We start from the raw sequence: 21,162 nt of genomic DNA on the forward strand, positions 1-21,162 counted from the left end.
CTACCCACCCAGTGCTTCTCCAGTGTGGTTAGTCCAGATATTTGCCAGGGAAACTAAGGACACATTAGGAACTAAATGCTGATGTGCTAACCCTAACCTGGTGCCTTTTTTCCTCAGTGCTCCCAGTAGTCAGCTGTCTCCCTCAATCTCTCTTCCTACCACCTGGTACTGGCTCCTTAGCTTACCTCTGGCCACTCTGCCCCTGTCTCTTCCTGCCACCTTAACAGGAGGTTTTCTAGGAGCCACTGTTCCCTTAAGCTCCAAGGACAGAATTCAGTGTCAGTCACCACTGTCTTCTTGGCATCCAGCCCAGGGCCTGGTGAGGTTGGTGCTGAGCACCACTTCCCCTCTGCTGCAAATGCTGCAGGTGCTGTCTGGAGCCCTCTGCTCTGCTCTCCTTGCCCGCAGGGCCCCGCTCTCAGCACCAGCAACGGCCCCACAAGGCTGTGCGTCCAGGCCTCTTCTGACCATCAGGCCTTGTCTTTAAAGGTCCACGGGACATGGCTGCTTGAATAACCTCCTGCTGACTCCTCACGCCACACATACTTTCTTTCTCTTCTCTGTCAACTGTGTCTCTGAGCTGCCACTCAGGCCTGAAAACTCAACTAGGTTTATCTGCTGCCTCTCTGCTTCTTCCTCCTGCGTTTCAGCCAGCTGCTCTACGTCTTCACAACGGCTTCTTCCTTTCCATGGCCACTCTTGGGGTGCAGCCTTCCGACGTCCGGCTAGAACTCCACCACAGCCAGGCTGGCCTCCTCCGATCCATCCTGTCTGAAGCCCTGCACGGGACCTCCCCACCACAACCCTCCACTGGCAGATGGAGCTCGCGGAGGCTTATGTACTTTACTCCGATGGTGGCTGCTCCTCTGTTCCAACAAAGACCCTTCACATCTTCCCCCCCAGTGTTATCTAATTGGCCTCAGGGACTCCCACCCCACACAAGAATCCCCTCACCCCAGACTTATTTGATCATTTGTTTTCTAGCTTTTTCTATGTTATACACATATTGTTGAACGATTTAAGAAATGGGAAGTGGGGCGTAACCCCTGCTCAGGGAAGGAAACGGCCGTGTGATCCATGCCCGAGAGGGGAACTCGCCCAGCGGTGCTGAATGCTGGCTCTCCACATGGTGCCGCCAGCTCGGCAGATGGCTTCCTTGCTGCCCCACCACCCAGGGTTGTCCACCCCAAACCCACCCTTCCCTTTCCTGGCCCAACCCCATGGGCTGCAGCCTTGGCAGTCAAGGGGGAGGGGACCATAGCAAGGAGTGCAGCTTTGGGGAATCTGGAACATAGCAGCAGGAGAGAGGACAAGGCTGGAGCAGAGACAGGAAAACCTCTGAGGGCAGGATAAAGGAGTTCTGCCTCCCTGTGGGGTAGTCACCCGAGTTCCCAGAGAACAGGACTTAGAGCCAGGCCTGAGGGGGTAGGGGGGAATGGTGTGCGTCCACAGAACACAGGGGCCCTCCGTATAAACCTCTGAGCTCACTCTCTACCAATCTTTTAGAAGGGGAAGCTTATCTGCATTTTCTGTCCCAGGCCACCCATGGCCATTTTTAAAAAGTTTTTTCACCCAAAGGGACTATAAGTGAACCATCACCGACAATGTGAAAGATGACAACATGGAGGTGACTAGTCCTGGGACACAGACCCCGTCTAATAGGGGCAGAGCAGGTGCTTTTTACCTTTGGAGATAGCCGGAGCGGCTGGTTTTCACGGCGGTGTCCACCAGACCCTCTCGCCCTGCCATGCAGTGAAAGAAGAACTCCTGTGGGAGATGCGGGGCCGGGCCCCAGAGGTGGCCGTGAGGAAGGGTGCTTCCTGAAGGGTGGTGCAGGCCAACAGCAGCCTAGTCGGATCTCCTGTGGCTCTCGGCCCAGACAGGTCCAATGGCCCCAGTGGCTTCTGCCCTCCCCTGTGGCTTACCTTTTGCCCTACCTTGCCAGGAGCTCCACCTGCACCCATGCATTCCACCCTCAGTATTTTATCCCACACCGCACACCCCACTTTCCAAATGGAAATGGCACTTGGGCTTTATCACTCTTCCATTCGGTCCACATCCCTGAATTCTGCTTCCAACAGTGTTATCAGAGGTACACAGTCTTTTCCAAACGTTTTAACTAACTCACCACAAGAAATACACTTATGATAGTAATCAGCAAACATGGACATACAGATAGAAAACTCAAAGGAAAACTTTAGGAAACTGTCCTATCCCTTACTTGAATGTTTTCTTCACTACCCTGTTCTGTTTTATTACAAAGAAATGACAGTCACTATCTATTACAGTGATTTCATGATTCACTAAGGGGTCACAACCAGAGTTTAAAAAGTTCTGGTCCGTATCATCTCTCCTCCATCCTTTGTCAGAGGCCATGGATGGTCACTGGAGAACCCATGTGGGACTGATGAGCCCTTGGAGCAGTTGGTGGCCTTGAAACGAAAGGCCGGTCCTCTTCACGACCTGGATTTAGTTGTCTGATCTTGCAGAGATGCACTAACCAAGGAACAAAAGGTACTAACATTCAAAAAGCCATTTCTGACAAGTGTGAGGAGAAAACCTTTTCTTAGGGGAGAAGTCTGTTGCTGACCAAGAACTAGACATTTGCCACAGCTAGTCAATTTTCCCACCGTGAAGGAGGAGCCATGGGAGGTACTCTTGGTGGGGGTGGAGTGTGAAATAAATCTCTATGATGTTCCTTTTGGCAACAGAGGGCACCCTGGTGAGGGGCATCCCCTCTCTAACTGCCTTCAAAGTAGGGAAGACAGCATAGAGAGGGCATATGGCAGGAAAAGGCAGACCTAGGATCGGTCTTACCCATCTTTTCATTTTTCAGCAAACACTTAGCACTCATGATGTTCCAGGTGCTGTGAAAGCTCTGGTGTTATAATGCTGAACATGACAGGGTGGCATCCATACTGTCCCTGTGGGCCATAGGGTCTAGTGAGAAAGCAACAAATGGCTTGGCATTTATTACTCGATTGTCCTTGTTCCAAGTTGTTGGTAGGGGTCACAAGCCTCCTACCACTGAGCCTAGCAATGAGAAGAGGCAAGAGGAAAAACCAAAATACATACAGGAGGCTTGATACCAGTTAGGAATCTGCCAGTGACGAAGCCGCCAGCCCTGGGGGTGAATTCATAAGGCTCAAAGCAGGGCAGTGACTTGCCAGATGCCATCAGGGGGGGTCTCCGACCTTCCAATTCAATCTGGCCCAGCAGGCATGAGATCTGGAGGAAAGGAAACCCAAAGGAGAGATCCACACATGTGTTAATGCTGCTTCCTAGCAGAGGGAGGGAGGGCTTGCTCTCGAAAAAAAGCTGCGTGAAAACTGGATTTTGAAGGCCAAACTAGATTTTCCAACTAACCAAAGGCGCTCATGTTTCAAGAAGAGAACTACGCATTCCTATTGCTGACTGATCAAGATTTTAGTATTTGGGGTCAGTTGTAAATGGGCGATGTTTGCAAAAGAAGACATGTCTCAGAACCATTTGGTGTTATACCCAGAAGGGACCTAAGGGCCTTAATGGAGAAACTGAGGCCCACGAGAAAAAGTAACTTATTGTAATCCTTAGACTCTAAGGACAAAAGAAAATAAAACCACCTATTAATATTCTTGGTGGGGGGTGGGGAGGAGGGCAATGTGTCTGGATTTCACTCTAGTCAAGGGACTTGCTGAGGCCTTCAGCCTTTTAAACCCATTCCTACACTGCTCTACACTGTCATCAAGACTTTGAAAAGAAATGTTAACATTTGCAAACATGCTACAAAAGTACTGCAGGACCCCGAGGAGGTAACGGGCCTCAAATTAAGGGTAAAGAAACCTCTAGGACAGTGCTTACAATATACTAAAAAATGAAGAAAGCAGACCATGACAGGACCTCAGATAAGACTGATTACACACACGCACACATTTATATCTGTGTTTGTTTCTAACACTGATGTGCTAACGGTACTAATTTCTATATGCTTTTATATTTTTTAGTACTTGCCACGTTTTATATGGCAACATGGACCCTTTTAAAATCAGAAAGAAATCTGAAAATTGCCTCCTGCAATCATCCCATCCCTCTGGCAAACCAGCCAGTCCGCCTTTGCTCACACCTGCATGGTGTTTACAGTTGAACCTTTGGCTCCAGATTGCACCATCATCTGCAAGTTGTTCTCTGGGAACTGTCTGTGCAGGCCAAATGGCATGCATGCCTGCAGATTAAATAAAGACATCAAGTCAGTGACTTCACTCCCATCTGAAATCCCAAATCACAAGGTAAACCTGGGATACGGAAGCAATAAATTCAGACTATTTATCTAGAGATAAGGGCCAAATCCCACTCAAGGTAAGAAGTCTCATTTGGCAACCATCCTTTTTGCTAGAACTCCTAGATACAAGTCTAACGATGAGGGCCCCCACGTGCTGCACCCTCCTGACACCCTCTGCCAAGAAGCTCAAGGCTCTTGCCACTGGCAAATGGGAATAAAAAGGGAGAACTAGAGGGGCCAGCATATCCAGTTGGTGAGTCTAAAAAGGAGCTGGCTAAAAAGAAAATTTGAGGTGATACCCTTGTGGATCTGCCCAGCAGAGCACAGCCTCAGTTCCTGCACACTTGGCAGTGAGGACCAATGCCCGTGACACACTCACATTTACCAACATGCTGCCCTAGTACCACGTGGGAGTCTGGCCTTGCCTCCAGGGCCAGCAGACATGAGCAAAACCCTCTAGGTGGAGCCTGAGGAGGCGCTGGGAGGGGCTCAGAGTCTATTTAAGCTTCTACTAGGATTGCAGAGACCCAGACCCACGTAGGAGAGATGGGGCGGGGGGAGTGGGGGGTGTGCAGTGGGAAGAGAGTTGCTGGTGGGACAAGAAGCGATTCTGAGGTGCTTCTGAGACCACACCCCAGCATTCTTAGTCAAGCCTGGAAGCTGGGCCTCCAGATTCTCGGAGCAGTGCTGGGAAGGCTCCTCCGAAGAAAACTTCTCAGGGACAGCACTTGTACCGAGAGGTCTGCATTCCTGGCAGGCTAAGGGATCCTGGAAGCCAGTTCAGAGGGCACCAGGCAAACACCGACTGTTGTTGAGCAATGGCCTTGCTTCTCCCTCTCCCCCTCAGGCTGGGCCTTGTGGTCCAGAAGGCAGGGTGAGGGCCAGGCTGGCTCCTTCAAGCTGCAGGACTGGAAGCCCCAGCTCTGAGGCAAGATGGTGGAGAGCCCCGGCCGTGGTCTTGGCCTGTGCAGGGACTTCCCTCTCCTTTCTCCGATGTAGAAGAACTGGCTTGGTGGAAAAGCAGACAGGGGCTCTGGAGAATTTCCAGAGTGCTCCCACCGTGTCAAGAGCATAGTGTAGATTAGCTCCTTAATCCTCTCAGCAACGCTGTGAGGTAAGTGTTCCTCATATCCCTCCTTCCAGGCTAGTAAACCGAGACACAGATTGCTTACATCACTTGCCTTTAAGTCACACACCAAGCACATGGCAGACAGGATTTGAACCCAGGCTTTCACCCCCAGCTTCCATGTTAAGTGGCAATAGTATTTTTGGTCCTTCATTCTGCTCCTCCACCACAGTGGCCCCAGAGGAATTCTTCAGTCCCCATGGATGCAGTCACCCCAAAACACAAACATTTAAAACGAAAAAGAAGTGCAAAGCATGCCCTCTCAGCATTAACCGAGTAAGAGCACAAAGCCCTTGGCTCTTCAAAATGATGAATTCTATACATCCCACCTCACATCTCACCCAGTCAGCTGTTAAAGAGCCAAAGTGCTCCACAGGGCCCTAAGTGAGAAGCAAAATGTAATTTTTTTAAAAACCAGCATTCAAAATGGTGGTGATAAGTGCACACGCTGCTGGACTAACCTTGTTAATCTCATTGTTGTAATGGTTCACTTCCTCCTTGAACTTCAGATCAATCATGTTAAAATCCCTCTGGTCTTTGCCCAGATGGGAATCCTGCCATTTCCCTCGGACCTCGTCACATGACGCAGCTTCTGGCAGGTTTAATGCAGCCCTGACAGCCTAGGATGAGAAAAGGAACACGTCACAGGCAGCAGCCAAGGGATGAAGGTGTGGCTTTTGTTCCATGGGAGACCCGACCCTCTGCAGTAGGCTGTAGCCTCCCAGGCCCTCCTCACCCGTGGCCCGCAGTGGGTGGACTCTTCAATGACTCTGTGTCTCTTAACATCCGCCTTCGGCTTAACCAGAATGTCTTCCACGCCTGTGAAGTGAGACAGACAAACTCTCGGGGGACCGGGCCTAACTTCTCACCAGGCTGTAAGCTTGGGGAGGTCAGGGCACGGCACACGGTTCCATAAACACAGGAAGCACCAGAATAACGATGACGATATTGACATAGTTATTAAGAAGAGATTGCCACCATCTCCTAAGTGCTTCCCAGAGGCTAAGCATTCGAAGCCCTATTTTACAAATAGTCAAACTAAGGCTCAAACCTGAGCTACCTGCCCAATGTTCCATAGGCAGAAAAGTAAACCCAGGGCCAAGTCAAACTTGTGCTCTTAGCCACCAGCTAGACTGCACTCCACTCAATACATACATGTTGAATGAATGAATGGGATGGGGTGAAGACGAGGTTTTGGATGAAAACTGAGGAAGAAGACAGGGAGGGAAAGAACATCCTGGTTTTGATTCCCAGCAGGCACACATCACAGGGCCCACCCTGCATGGTTGTGTGTGTGTGCAGGCACACACCTGAGCCCGGGTGACAGGGCCCATCACTGCAGGCTGCTCCCCGGGACGGGAGCCTGGGGGACGGGAGCCTGGGTCGCTTCCGTAAACCTGTCATTCTGGCCCCAAAGGGCTGAGGAATTCCTCACCTTAGGCGGGACCTCCCCCTACTTCATCTTTTAACCACTTGCTGCCTGTTATCTGTCGAGCGCTACTGGGCTCAAAAGTCCCTCAGCCAAGGTCTGAATGGGAAGACAAACAATGGCTACACTGTTCAGAAGCTGAGCTAAAACAGCTGGAATTTCCAATGCAACATTCTGGAAGCTTGAGGGGCTCAGAAGAACACATACAAGTAAGGGAGGAAAGAAAGTCCCTCTGTGAGGAAGCCGTAACCACAAAAGCGGGTCTTTCATGGGGTCAGCTCCGGGCCACTTTGCTGTCCCTTCACTGACCTCTGGCTACGAAGGCGGGAGCGGAAGGCAATGTCTCTAGCTCGCCCTTCCCTCAGAGCTGGACCCAGCTTGGCCCTGTTCCCTTTCTGTCTCGTGGTCTCTGGGAGGCTTTTGTATCTGGGGGCTGAATTCTCTTTGTGCCATGTGCTACGCAGTGCTGCGGGCACGGCTTGTTAGGTGTGGTCCTCATCGTGAGCTGGGTGTGGCATCTTCCGCTACTTTTCATTTTTAAAGACGGGATTCCCGGCAATAAAGTGAAAACCAGGAAAAGAGCCTAAATGTCTAATTACAGGACTGGTTAAATAAACTATGGTACATCTACACAACTAGAATAATCTGTAGCCACAGACCTGAGGATGTAGGACCTGTCCAAAAGAACGTATATAAATACATTCCAAAATGGGGAGTAAAAGGTTACAAAAACTGTGTAGTGTAGGATCCCATTTTTCTCTGAATGCGTTTATATTGGAAAGTCTAGAAAGACACACATAAAATCAATATTAGTGGTTATTGCTTATGGCTTGAATGCTGGGTGACTTTCGGTCACTATCATGTCTGTATTTATTTCTACTCTGCCACAATGAACATCTATCATATAACCACGCGAGCCCCACTGCAGGCAAGTGAATAGGCTCCAGCTGAGGTGGCCCATGGGCCCCACAATGGGATTCCCACCATGTCTGCACACAAGGAAGTCTGCAAAGCACAGAGTCTTACTTTAATCACCAACTAGACAGTGCTAACACTCACTGTGGCTCAGGCTCAACACACAGCATGTCACGTATTCCTCACAGGAACAAAGCAGAAGGGCTCAGACTCCACTCTGTGTCCTTGGGAGACGCACCACCCTGAGTAAGCCCAAGGCATAGACAATAACAGCACGCTTGCTGTCTTTATCAGAGCCAACTTCCTCAAACGGTGTGTGCTCATTTCCAGGGAGGAGACAAGGGAGTTCTTCTTCCTATCTTAGGATCACCCCAGCAGGTCTGCCCCAACATGGTGTTTCCAACAGCACCGATGCCTCAGCTGTGTTGGGAAGTGTGGGCAGTTCTGACAGTAGGGAAGAAGGTGGTCTCTGGAACATGGAGTGCCCAAGGAATTCTGGAAGGACGCTTACAGGAAAGAATGGAGGTGGGTTCGAGTGTGAAAAATCAGTGTCAGGGATAGACAACCATGAAGGCTGGGTGGAGAAAAGGACAGAATGGAAATAAGGACCAAGGAGGGTGAAGAAATGCTGGCCATCAGGGAGTGGTGGAAAGCACCGAGAAGGAACATGTCTGTGTCATGCTGCTGGCAGTCAAGTGAAGACATAGTTGTAGAAGGAGACTGGCCATTCCCTTGGAGGCTGCTAATAGAGTCAGGGAGACATCCCGATGGGCGTGCTGGTTAGGAGAGAGGGAGCCGCGGGGCCAAACGCCCAGCACTCACCCAAGGTGAAACCTCTGTAGAGCTGCAGGTAGGCGGTGAAGAGGCGGGCCAGGCAGGTGAGAACCTTGCCGCTGGTCTCCCCACCATAGATCTCGTAGCAGCAGTGGACCAGGCCATAGGCAGAGCTCCCATAGTGTGCCTTGTCCAGCACCCCACAGAGCAGCTCCCCTTCTCTGATGATCACCTGTGCAGGGGACAACACCAACGCTGGAGTGGAGGTGACACCTCCTGTGTAAGCCACCCCCTCCCTTCTCTGTGTTTTATTAACCTTATTGTGTATGTACCTCCACTGTAACCTGCCTCAAGTCCTTGATGGAAAGATGTAGGGTATAAACGGAACTAATATATTTTTTCTTTTAATTTAGTTTTTACTTTTGAGAGAGAGAGAGAGAGAGAGAGAGAGAGAGAAACCGACTGTGAGTGGGGAGGAGGCAGAGAGAGAGGGGAGACACAGAATCTGAAGCAGGCTCCAGGCTCTGAGCTGTCAGCACAGAGCCTGATGTGGGGCTCAAACCCACAAACTGTGAGATCATGACCTGAGCCAAAGTCAGATGTTTAACTGACTGAGCCACCCAGGTGTCCCTAACGTATTTTTTCCAAATAAAGGAGATGAGGACATATAGACCAATATTTTTAAATTACTTTTTTCCAGAGACTATACTATATACACACACACACGTGCAGACATTTCAGTGTTTACATGTCCTCTTACACCACAACCCTGCCCATACTGACTTGAGGTCAAGTACCCTTGTGACTACAAATGAGAGCATCCAGAGCGTAAACTTCATAACCATGACCTTGGCCTAGGTACTCCCTCCCTTGGACCCTAGAAGTAAGAACAACATAACCTTTCTAACATCTTTTAAGACTTCTGTACTTCTATAAAGTTGGGATAAAGCATTAGAAGCTAATTAAAGGAAGGACTGCTAGGTACATAATGGAGTATGCATTAAGCATATGATCTATAAAAGGAAAGCAAAGTGGCAGCTTCACTTTGAAATGGAATGTCTGCTAGACCCTGTGACAAAGCACTTGTGAGCCGGGGACTTAAGGCTTGGAACTCTTTAGTGTGGGGCCACTATTGCTTGTTGCAGGAGCACTGTGCCCAGGTTCCACTGCCCTGGGCCTCCTCCCCAAGGCCTGGCTCCTTAGCCACAGAACTGGCAAGTGTGCAACCTCACAGCTGGTCGGTCTGTGATCTCGAGCCACTCAGGAGCCTCAAGGGAAAGCTCAGGCTCTGCAATTCCAAGTTTTGCAGAGTTGAGTCTGGAGGCCTTCTGCTCCTCAAGTGGGTTGTGAGGTTTATATTGAGGGTCAAATGCTAGTGATGAACTCTGACCCTTTCTTTCTAAAACTAAAAACTGACACCAACTCGGACACAAGGCCCTCTCTTATGAACCATGACGCCCACTTCTATGGGCTTGTCCCCTTTCTCTGTCTCCATTTTAAATCAATTTGCCTAAAACTGGGACTAGATGTCTCCAACCCACACAGCTAGGCAGCCAGACCTGGGACTCGCACATTGAGTCAGGGTTAAAGCCGGGAACAGGCCTAGGAGACTCCTGCACCCAGGCTTTGCCACTGATCTTCGCCTTTCCCGATAAGCTCAGTGGGATGTGGTCCTCTGGGATTATGTTTATGAGCAGCGTTGACACAACCTGGAGAGAAAAAGAAGATAATGCTGATTGTGGGGAGAAAAGGTGAGGAGCTCCCTTTTAGGACCTCCTGTCCCTATGCACCTTGAAAAGCCAGACAACTCCATTCTGATGATCTGTAGGCGGAGCAAGAAAAACAGACACTTCCACTTCTGTAGGACAAATTGATCTCAGTTCTTTTTCACTCACATGGCTTAGGAGGGGGCTTAGGAACAGGAACAAACATACACCATTAAGAACGCCAATGGGATTATTTCCTAAAATGATTCTTGAAGTGAACAATCTTCTAGACCTGAGGATTAAGTCCCTGAATAGACCAAAGGAAGGAGAAGAAACAAATTTCTGTGGGGTCATAGCAGAGAAAGATTTGAGTATATGGTTTAAAAAAAAAAAAAGGTAAAAAAAATAAACACAACAACAGCAGTGGAGGTGCAGCTGCCTTCTCCCAGAGGACAGGCCCAGGACTGAGGCAAAGGTCAAAGAACGCTCTTCAAAGGCATCCTTCTCTCATCTTCAGGCCACATCAAAATAGACGATTATTACGTGCAGTCATTACATATAGTCAATAACATCCTCCCACAGAACAGCTTTGACTTTCTGGCGGGTGCCAAGGAAGGAAAGGATACAGAGAAAGAATGGAGAGCTCTCCTTCCGAAGAGATTCACACAGGAGGCTGAGGCATCTGACTGAGAAGCTTTAGGGATGAGTGCTCCAGTGTCTGATCCACCACTGACTGGTCATGTACTGTGGGGCAAAATGACTATGCTCTTAGGTTGAGCACTGGTCATTTGCAGAATGGATAAAATCCACCCATTCACACAGCAATTATATATTGAGTGGGCCAGGTGCTGGGAAAAGTCATGTATAAATCAGTCTGTCTTTGGTGGAACCTTCATTCCCAAAGGGGATTATCCCTGGAGGAAAATAAAACAGGGAAGGACCCCGGGTAGAGCGGGGGGAGGAGGGAGGGAATATTTAGGATTTTAAATAAGACGGGAAGGGAAGGCCTCACTAACGAGGTAGTGAGGAAAGGAGCCATGCAGACATCAGACCATGCATTTCAGGCAGAAGGCTTTTAGTGTGAGTGTGAAGGAAACCTACTTGGGGGTTTTGACCACAGGAGTGACATGTTCTGATTTTACTTTTAACAGGCTCACTCGTTCCAAATACATTCCTGGTCTAGACAACTGAGGCTACATAAATGCCTTAGAGAATAAGCCCCGTAAGTGGTGCTGACAAGAAGGACAAGTACTTTAGAAATGGTCATTAAAGTTGAGTGAGGCACATCACCAGACCCACTGGTTATGTGACTAGCAACCTGATGGCTCCCGCCCAATAAGCTTTTACTGGCTAACACCAGAAATAAATTCATTTGCCTGGAATTAATTACGGCTACTGAGAGGCTAGGGCACCCTTCCTTTGCCCAGTTGGGTGCATCCCAGTCGCCATCCGCTCAACAAGTGGCTGCTAACTGCAGGCTAGGAGAGGCAATTTCTCAAGCAGCTGCTCTACTGAGAACCCAAGGGAGGGCAGCAGCACCTGGGGGATAACCATGACTCCAGAGGGGCCAAAAGCACGCATTCCCAAAGATGCAGCAGGCCAGGAGCAAACAGGCCAGAGCAACAGGCATGACGGCTAAGGAGGGGCTGGAAGCCATCAGCTGGCATCAACAGCTCTCTCTACGCCTGTACCAGGCCCCACAAAGTAGTGTCTTTATATGTGCACAATGGGGCCACAGTGGTTGCCTTTTAATGCATGTGCATCAGAAGTGGGAGGACAACTGGCAAGTGTGCCTTTAAAGAAGCAGACAACACGTGATCTCAGCAGAAGACGACCAGCAGGGTCATGACACACTCTCCACAAGGCTGGCACTGCCAGGAGAGGGTGAGGAAGTTAAGGCAGGAGCGTGAGGCTTCCTTGTCATGCCAACCACTAGCTGCACTAGCTGCACTTCAATCAAATCACCGTATGGAGAGCAGGGACTGCCAGGCTGGGCACAGTCAGGAAAGCAAGTCTCTGCGCAAGGTAATAGAAGCACGCACATCCAACCAACTGAGGACAGGGAAACAGGACCTACCATCTCATCTATAAAGTCAAGAGGGCAGAACAAGCAAAGCATTTGACAAACTCCAACACCCTTTCATGCTAAAAACACTTAACAGAAAAGGAATAGAAGGGAATGGCACTGACCTAACAAAGGGGAGGCATTTGGGGCACCTGGGTGGCTGTCAGTTAAGCATCTGACTCTTGATTTCGGCTCACGTCGTGATCTCACGATTTGTGAGTTTGAGGCCCGCACTGGACTCTGAGCTGACGGTGCAGGTCCTGTTTGGGACTCTCTCTCTCTCCCTCTCTCTCTGTTCCTCCCCTCTGCTTGTGTTCTCTCTCAAAATAAATAGACTTAAAAAAAATAGTAAAAGGGGAGGCATTATGAAAAACCCACAGCTAATATACTCAATAATCCAAGACTAGACACTTCCTGCTTAAGATCGAGAATAAGAAAAGATGCCTGCTCTCACCACTTCTATTCAACAATGTACTAGAGCATTGGACCTGTCTGGTACTGGCCAGGGCAACTGGGCAAGAAAAGAAATAAAAGGCATCCAGATTGGAGAGGAAGAAGCCAAACCACCTCTGTTTGCAGATGATGTGATATACATGGAAAATGCTAAATCCACAAAAAAATTATCAGAGCTAGTAAATGACTTCAAACAAAGCTGAAGGACACAAGACCAACATAGAAAAACTGACAACTGCTGACAGTAACAATAACAATAACACAGTAACACAGTAACACTAACACTAACAATTTGAAAATGAATTTAATAAAGCAATTCTATTTATAAAGGCACCAAAAAATAAAATACTCAGGAATAAATTTAACCAAAGAAGTGTAATAAAAGTCATATGCTGAAAACTATAACATAATGTTGAAAGAAATTAAAGGAAATCTAAATAAATGGAAAGACATCATGGATCAGAAGACTGTTAACATGGCAAGAGTCCCCAAATTGATCTACAGGTTTAAGGCAATCCTTACTGAAATTCCAAGTGCCAGTTTCGCATAAATGAACAAGTTAATCCTAAAATTCACAAGGAAACGCAACAGACCCTGAATAGTCAAAACAATCTTGAAAAAAAACAAAGCTAAAAGACTCACACTTCCGGATTTTAATACAACAAAACTACAATTATTAGGACATAATAGTGGCATAAAGATAGATATGTGGATCAATGGAAGAGTCCATAAATAAACCTATACATCTACAGTTAATTAATTTTTGACAAGGGTGCTAAGAATGCTCAACAAATGGTGTCAAGACAACTGCATATCCACATGTAAAAAAAATGAAGCTGAACTCTTACCTCACACCATATACAAAAATTCAATGAATCTAAGACCTAAACATAAGGGTTAAAGCCCTGAAATTTTTAGATGGAAAAATAGCTGTAAATCTGTGTGACCTGAGATTGGGCAACAGTTCCTTAGATGTGACACCAAAAGCACAAGCAACAGAAGAAAAAGTAGATAAATTTCTCAAAATTAAAATCTTTGTATGTCAAAGGACACATTAAGAAAGTGAAAAGACAACCCACAGAATGAAAAAAAATATTTGCAACATATATATCTAATATAGATCTAACAGCTAGGATATATAAAGAACTCTTAGAATTCAACGATAAAAAGACAAACAGGTCAATCACCAAATGGGCAAAGGGCTTGAATAAACACTTCTCCAAAGATACTACAAATGGCCAGTAAGCACATGAAAAGATGTTCAGTATCATTAGTCATTAGGTAAATACAAATCAAAACCACAGCGAGATACCACTTCATACCCACTAAGATGAAACAAAGAAAGAGGAAGTAAGTGTTGGTATGAATGTGGAGCAGTGAGAATGCTCATGCATTGCTGACAGAAATGTAAAATGGTACAGGTGTTTTGGAGAACAGTTTGGTAGTTCCTGAAAAAAGTTAAAAATAGCATTACCATATGATCCAGCAATTCCACTCTTAGCTATACAGCCAAGAGAACTAAAAATACATATTCACACAAAAACTGGCACATGAATACACCCTGTGGCTCTATTTATAACAGTCACAGAGGTGAATGAGCCAAAATATCCATTTATCAACTGACAGATAAACAAAATGAGGTATATCCATACAATGGAATATCATCCAGTCATAAAAAAGAACGGAGTACTGTTTATGCTACAATGTGAATGAATCTTGAAAATATTATATTAAGTAAAAGAAGCAAGTCACAAAAGACCCCACGTTGTATAACACCTTTTACATGAAATGTCTGACATAGGCAAATCCATAGAGACAGAAGTGATGGTTGGGAATGAAGGAGGAATTGCCAATGATGATAATAGGTACAGGGTTTCTTTTGGTGATGATGAAAATGTTCTGGAATTAGCTAGTGGTAATTGCTGTACAATATAGCAGACAAACTAAAAGTCATTGAATTAAACTGTTTTTAACAATGGTAAATTTTGTGTTAAATATGAATTATATCTCAATAAGAAAAACAACGGAGTCAGACAAGATGATTTTAAGCTTCCTTCTGCAATAACATCCCAGCAGTGTTTCATTTACTTTCTGGTCATAAACTATGATGCTAAGGAGAAAAGACTATCCGCAACATTCTTTTAAACTGTGAGAGGTAGCAGTATCTATGAGAATAATAATGACATTTTTTTAGACTAAGACTGTTATTAAACTTTAAAACGTGTTTTAAAAGTTAAAAAGATTTCTTTAAAAAAGAAGTTTGTAATGTGTATTTACATTTGACACCCTTTGACTCAGCAATCACATCGCTGGGAACTCATCTAAAATACATACCAACGGGGGCCCCTGGGTGGCTCAGTCGGTTAAGCATCCGACCTCAGCTCAGGTCATGATCTCACGGCTTGTGAGTTCAAGCCCTGCGTCGGGCTCTGTGCTGACAGCTCAGAGCTTGGAGCCTGCTTTGGATTCTGTGTCTGCCTCTCTCTCTCTCTCTACCCCTCCCTCCCCAGTCTCTCAAAACTAAACATTAAAAAAATAAATAAAATACATACCAATGCAAGTCCACTAGTATAAACAGAAGTGGTGCTCACCACAGCACTAGATAAAATCGTAAAAAACCAGATAACAATCTATGTCTGCCAACAGAGAGCCAGTTAAATCAACTATGGTATCTGTATCGTTGGATACAACACAGAATGGGTTAAAAGGAATGAGATAGATCTACATGTACGAACACAGAATGAGACCTACAATATATCATTAAGTGAACTAAATATATCCCAAAGCAATCACAAGAAAGGTTCACATGAAAACAGTGAAATGAATTTCTTGCCACATTCAGAGTTTGTTAGGGTGGTCCAAATTAAAAATACAGACTGCTTGAAATAATGGAATTCCCTCTGGAAGCCCTGGCGGCTCAATCAAAGTAAGCCAGCTTACAAATCAGTCAAAAAAGTTCCAGGTGCCTGCCTGGTGGTCAGGAAAACTCATACCTCAGGACCAGGATGTCATGGATAAAGAAATTTAAAATATAAGCTCAAAACTGAATGCCAGATTTAATCATGATTCATGGTTCCTCTGAGCAAGTATAATATCTCATTCTTAATTATTTTTTATGAGAGTATGTGTGGACACAGAGAATGGGGTTGGGGAGGGAGGGAATTTTTCCTTTCTCCTTTCACATTACTGATTTTTGTTTAACAACAAACTTCAGTTACTTCTATAGTTAAAAAGAATTTGAAGGACAGAGATCGAATAACTGAACTCAGCAAGGTTGCTGAATACAGGAATAATATACATAAATTAATGGCATTTCTACATTGCAATCATAAACAATTAAATTTAATAAACAATAGCATCTATAATAGCAATTCCAGGAAATGGGTCTAATGATAGATATATAAGACTTACATTAATTGAAGAACATACTAGGTTCATAACTTGAAAAATTCAATACTGTAAATATGTTGATTCCCCCTTAAGTGATCCAGAGGAACAATGTAAACCCAATAAAAATCCTAGCAGGTATTTTTTTTGTAGAAATTTATAAGCTGACTTTAAAATTTATATGGAAATACACAGGACCAAGTATATTCAAGACAGTCTTGAAGAAGAACAAAGCTGAAGACTTTTACTATCAGAAGTCAGTAGGATAAAGCTACAATAACTAAGATAGTGTGGTACTGGTACAATGGACTCAAACAAATTAATGAAACTGAACAGAGTCCAGGAACAGACCCACATGTATATGACTAGTTGATTTATGACAGGAGATACTAACGAGCAGTGGGAAAATGTTGGTCTTTACAACAAATGACGTTGTATCAACTGGACAGCCATATGGGGAAAAAAGGAAACCACTACCTTATATCACACACACCCATAAATATCAACTTCATGCAGACAATTAAACCTAAGACCTAGTGTGAAGGTAAAACAATAAACACTAGACAATAACACAGGAGAATACCATTGTACCTTCAGGGCAAGCATACTTATACAGGACTAGCCATAAAAGGCAAATGCTGGTGAGTTATATTAATGAAACAGCTCCAATCATTAGAAAACAGCATTAGGTTAAAAGATAAAGGTTTGGCAACGGACTAACACAAGAATATATACAAAAAACTTTTAACTACTAATAAGAAAATGGCATAGAATATAAAACAAGCAAAAGACTTGAACAGGCACTTCACAAAAGATGATACCCTAATAGCCAATAAGCATATGAAGAGGTGCCCAAGCTCACTTGTCATTAAGAAAATGTAAATTAAAACCACAATAAGGTGCCACTACAAACCCATCTGAATGGCTAAAATTAAATAGAAATAAACAAAATGGGACAATAATACCAAGTTCTGCTGAGGCTAAGGAGCAACCAGAATTCTCATGCCCTGTGCTGTTCTTCCAGGTTGCTGTTTATTAATAAATCTATTAATGCTGAACATAGATCTTATGACTCAGCAGTTTGATTCCTTGGTATTTAGTCACCAAAATACACACACACACACACACACACACACACACACACACACACACATATATATGTTCAACAAAAAATATATACAAGAATGTTATAGTAGCCCTTTTTATAATAGCCAAATGAAGACAAGCCACATGTCCATCAACAGTAAAATGGATAAACATATGATGGTGTAATCACATAATGGAATACCATAACAACACTGAAAATGAACTAACTATTGCTATATGTGATACCATGAGTGACTTACACAGAGATATGATCTACCAAAGGATGCTACTTACATAAAGTTCAAGAAAAGACAAAACTTACCTTTAGTGTTAGAAGTAGGTCAGTGGCTATCTTTGGGGAGGGGTAAAAACTGACAGGGGTCTGGAAGGGAGTGCTGGCTGAGAGTCTACTTTCTGATCTGGGTGACACTTTACAAAGTTATATTCACTTTGCAAACACTCACTGAGCTATATACACTTGAGATCTGCAATGACAGTCAAATCCTTTTTCTTCATATGTCCTTTCAACAAATGTTGACAGACCTCAGATTCTTAAACAGAAAGAGAAGCACTTAAGAGGCTGCATGAAATGCCCTGGAGAAAGAGCCTAAGACTTCATTTTCTGAGGCAGTACAAATAAACTGCCTAAGCTAAGCTCCTTATCTCCTGATTCTGAACATGACTTTTCTCTGCAGAATCAGACTGAGCCACTAACAAATTCTGGTGCAGGGTAGTCACTCTCCTCTTTTACACCTATTTGCAAAGAAATAACAGCCCACTGGAACCTCACAAGAAACACTGAAAAATCTCAACTGCGACACAAATAAAACCGGGGCCTACTTTCTAGTTTTCTTTAGTTAAAAGGTAATAATCTTAGCTCAGAAACATTATAAAATGAAAAAGAAATTATTCCTAACATGAACCAAATTATTCTATCATTTTGATCTTTTTATGCAACACGTTTTCTCATACACATGCTTAATACAGTTGCAAATGTGACTGCATAGAATCCTGTAGTCTACTTTTCCCAACATCGTGTCAGAAAACTACCCAGCCTGCTACACGGTCTTTTAAAACCACTCTTTTAAACAACTACATAATATCTTAACAAATGGATGTTCCACAATTTACTGAGCGCCAATGTTAAGTATCCAGGTTTTTCTAATTTTCCACCATGGCACACCATGGTGTATAATGGGCTATTTTTTTCAAGTAGCTTTTTCTACATTTCAGATTATTTCCTTTGGCTGGCTTCCCAGATTGAAGGGAATCAACGTATTTATGGCTCTAGATATATATTCTTTGTGTACTATTTAGTTCTATTTTGAAACTGCTTATGTTTACACAAAATTCTAATGAATTCTGGACACTTAATGACTTAAAATATAATCCCTCACTTCCAAGATAACTTGAGATGGCTTACAAAAGAAAGACATATAAATAAAAATAATAAAAATAATATCAATGTAAATAGTAAAGTAGATAAATACATATAGCAACTATACCAAGGGTCAGCAAACTATAGCCTATAGGTCTAATCTGGTCTACTACCTGTTTTTGTAAATAAAGTTAATCAGATCACAGCCATGCTCATTCATTTACGTGTTGTGTATGGCTGCTTTCAAGTTACCATGGCAGAGCTGAGCTGTTGCCCTACTTGCAACAGAGACTGTATGACCTGCAAAGCCTAAAATATTCACTATCTGGCTTTCATAGAAAAAGCATACCGCTCCTTGAACTACACTATCCATACTTATGGATTTTAATCTTAAATTGCAAAATTCCCCATCCATTCTGTTAAACCGACTTCCATTTCTGGCCAGGATAGGGCAACAGTGACCTGAGGACTCTTCCACTAAAAACAACAATAAAAGCAGACATGAATATGAAACAGTGGTTTTCAAGACAATGGACACCAGGCAATGAAGGACAGTGATCAGGAAAGCTACAGCAGACTTGAACTATGTACTAACTGAACCTAACTGACATTTTTGGAGCACACAATTCAAGAGCAGATCATAGATGATTATTTTTTTTAATGTTTATTTATTTATTTTGAGAGACAGCAGAGAAGGAGCAGAGAGAGGTGAGAGAGAGAATCCAAAACAGGCTCCATGCTGTCAGCATAGAGCCTGATACAGGGTCTAAATCCACAAACCATGAGATCATGACCTGGGTGAAACCAAGATTTGGACGCTTAACCAACTAGCTACCCAGGTGTCCCAGATTATACATTATTTTTAAGGGTACACAGAATATTTACCAAGATACACCATAGTAAACATAATCTCATACACAAATGTCAATAAATTTAAAAGGATTCCAGTCACCCAATGTATGTTTCTCTTGCCACAGTGGAATCAGATTGGAAATACATAACAGATTATCTGGAAAATCTCTAAATATGTGGACACTAAATAATGGACTTCTAATTAACTCATGAGTCAAAAAGAAGCCAAAAGGAAAATTAGAAACTATTTTGAAATGAAAGAAAATACAACATAGTAACTTATATGATGCTACTTAAGCAGAATTTAAGGGGAAAATTTATATCTAAATGCCTACACACACAAAAAAAGGAAAAAAGGCCCCCATCAAATGATTTCACCTTTAACCTCAAATGATGAGAAAAGAGCAAATCAAACCCAAAGTAAACAGAAGAAAGGGAATAATATAGATCAAAGTGAAATCAATGAAATAGCAAACAAAAATACAGAAAGTCAATGAAAACTGGTTCTTGGACAGCAAAACGAATAAACCTCTAAGCAAACTGATCAGGAAAAAAGAAAGATGACACAAATTAGGGCGCCTGGCTGGTTCAGTTTGTAGAGCATGAAACTTTTTTTTTTTTTTTTTAATGTTTTTACTTATTTTTGAGAGAGAGACAGAGCATGAGTGAGGGAAGGGGCAGAGAGAGAGGGAGATACAGAATCCAAAGCAGTCTCCAGGCACTGAGCTGTCAGCATAGAGGCTGACGGGGGGCTTGAACTCATGAACTGTGAGATAATGACCTGAGCCAAAGTCGGATGCTTAACTGAGCCACCCAGGCGCCCCTGGGGTTTTTATTTTTAAATATAACTCTTGATCTCAGGATCAAGTTCAGTGAGTTTGAGTCCCACACTGGGGGTAGAGTTTATTTGAAAAAAAAAAAAAAAAAAAAAAAAAAAAAAGATACAAATCACCAGTATCAGAAATGAGTGAAGTGACCCTTCTACTGATTCTATAAATAGAATAGTAAACAAATATTATGAATTGATTTATGCTTGTAATAAATTCAGCAACTTATGACAAATTCCTTAAATAAACACAGTACTGAAGCTCATTCAAGAACAGATAACTTGAAGAGCCCTACATGTAATAGAAATTTTAGTTAAAAAACCTTCCTACAAAGAATCAGTTCAAGATGGAGTCATTGTTAATTCTGCCAAACATTTAAGAAAAAATAATACCAGTACTACACAAACTTAGAGAAAACTGGAGAAAATATTTCTGAACTCATTCTATGAAGACTGCATTACCCTGACACCAAAAACAGGGAAAGATATTACAAGAACCCTACACATCAATACAGACACATCTTTGAGATTGTGGGTTGAATTACAGACCACCACAATGAAGCAAATATAACAATAAAGTGAGTCAAATGAGTTTCTGGTTTCCCAGTGCATATAGAAGTTACACTTACACTATCTCGTAGTTTAAAGTGTGCAATAGCATCATGTCTAAAAAGCCAATTCACATACCTTAATTAAAAAGTACTTTATTGCTTAAAATGCTGACCATCACCTGAACTTTAAGTTATAATCACTAATCACTGATCACCATAACAAATATAAATAATGGACCAGTTTGAAATATTGTGAGAATTACCAAAATGTGACACAGAGACATGGAGTATAATAAGCAAATGCTGTTGGAAAAATGACACCAATAAATGAAGTGGAAAATAGCATACAAAATTGC

At 43.8% G+C, this 21,162-nt stretch overlaps 1 protein-coding gene across 1 annotated transcript in view; it reads right to left on the reverse strand.

Annotated features, from left to right (window-relative positions):
- Positions 1-21,162, reverse strand: part of POLR1A (RNA polymerase I subunit A) — a 74,268-nt gene that overhangs the window by 18,347 nt on the left and 34,759 nt on the right. Inside the window, exons 15-21 of the mRNA XM_019443894.2 lie at positions 10,062-10,211; positions 8,551-8,734; positions 6,121-6,203; positions 5,846-6,004; positions 4,103-4,201; positions 3,076-3,228; positions 1,685-1,767 (exon numbers count right to left, since the gene is read on the reverse strand). Coding sequence (XP_019299439.2) covers positions 1,685-1,767; positions 3,076-3,228; positions 4,103-4,201; positions 5,846-6,004; positions 6,121-6,203; positions 8,551-8,734; positions 10,062-10,211 — 911 coding nt within the window. The remainder of the gene's footprint in view (positions 1-1,684; positions 1,768-3,075; positions 3,229-4,102; positions 4,202-5,845; positions 6,005-6,120; positions 6,204-8,550; positions 8,735-10,061; positions 10,212-21,162) is intronic.

This window comes from Panthera pardus, unplaced genomic scaffold (assembly GCF_024362965.1).
Source record: "Panthera pardus isolate Hobbes unplaced genomic scaffold, ASM2436296v1 HiC_scaffold_26, whole genome shotgun sequence".
Lineage (NCBI taxonomy): Eukaryota > Metazoa > Chordata > Mammalia > Carnivora > Felidae > Panthera > Panthera pardus.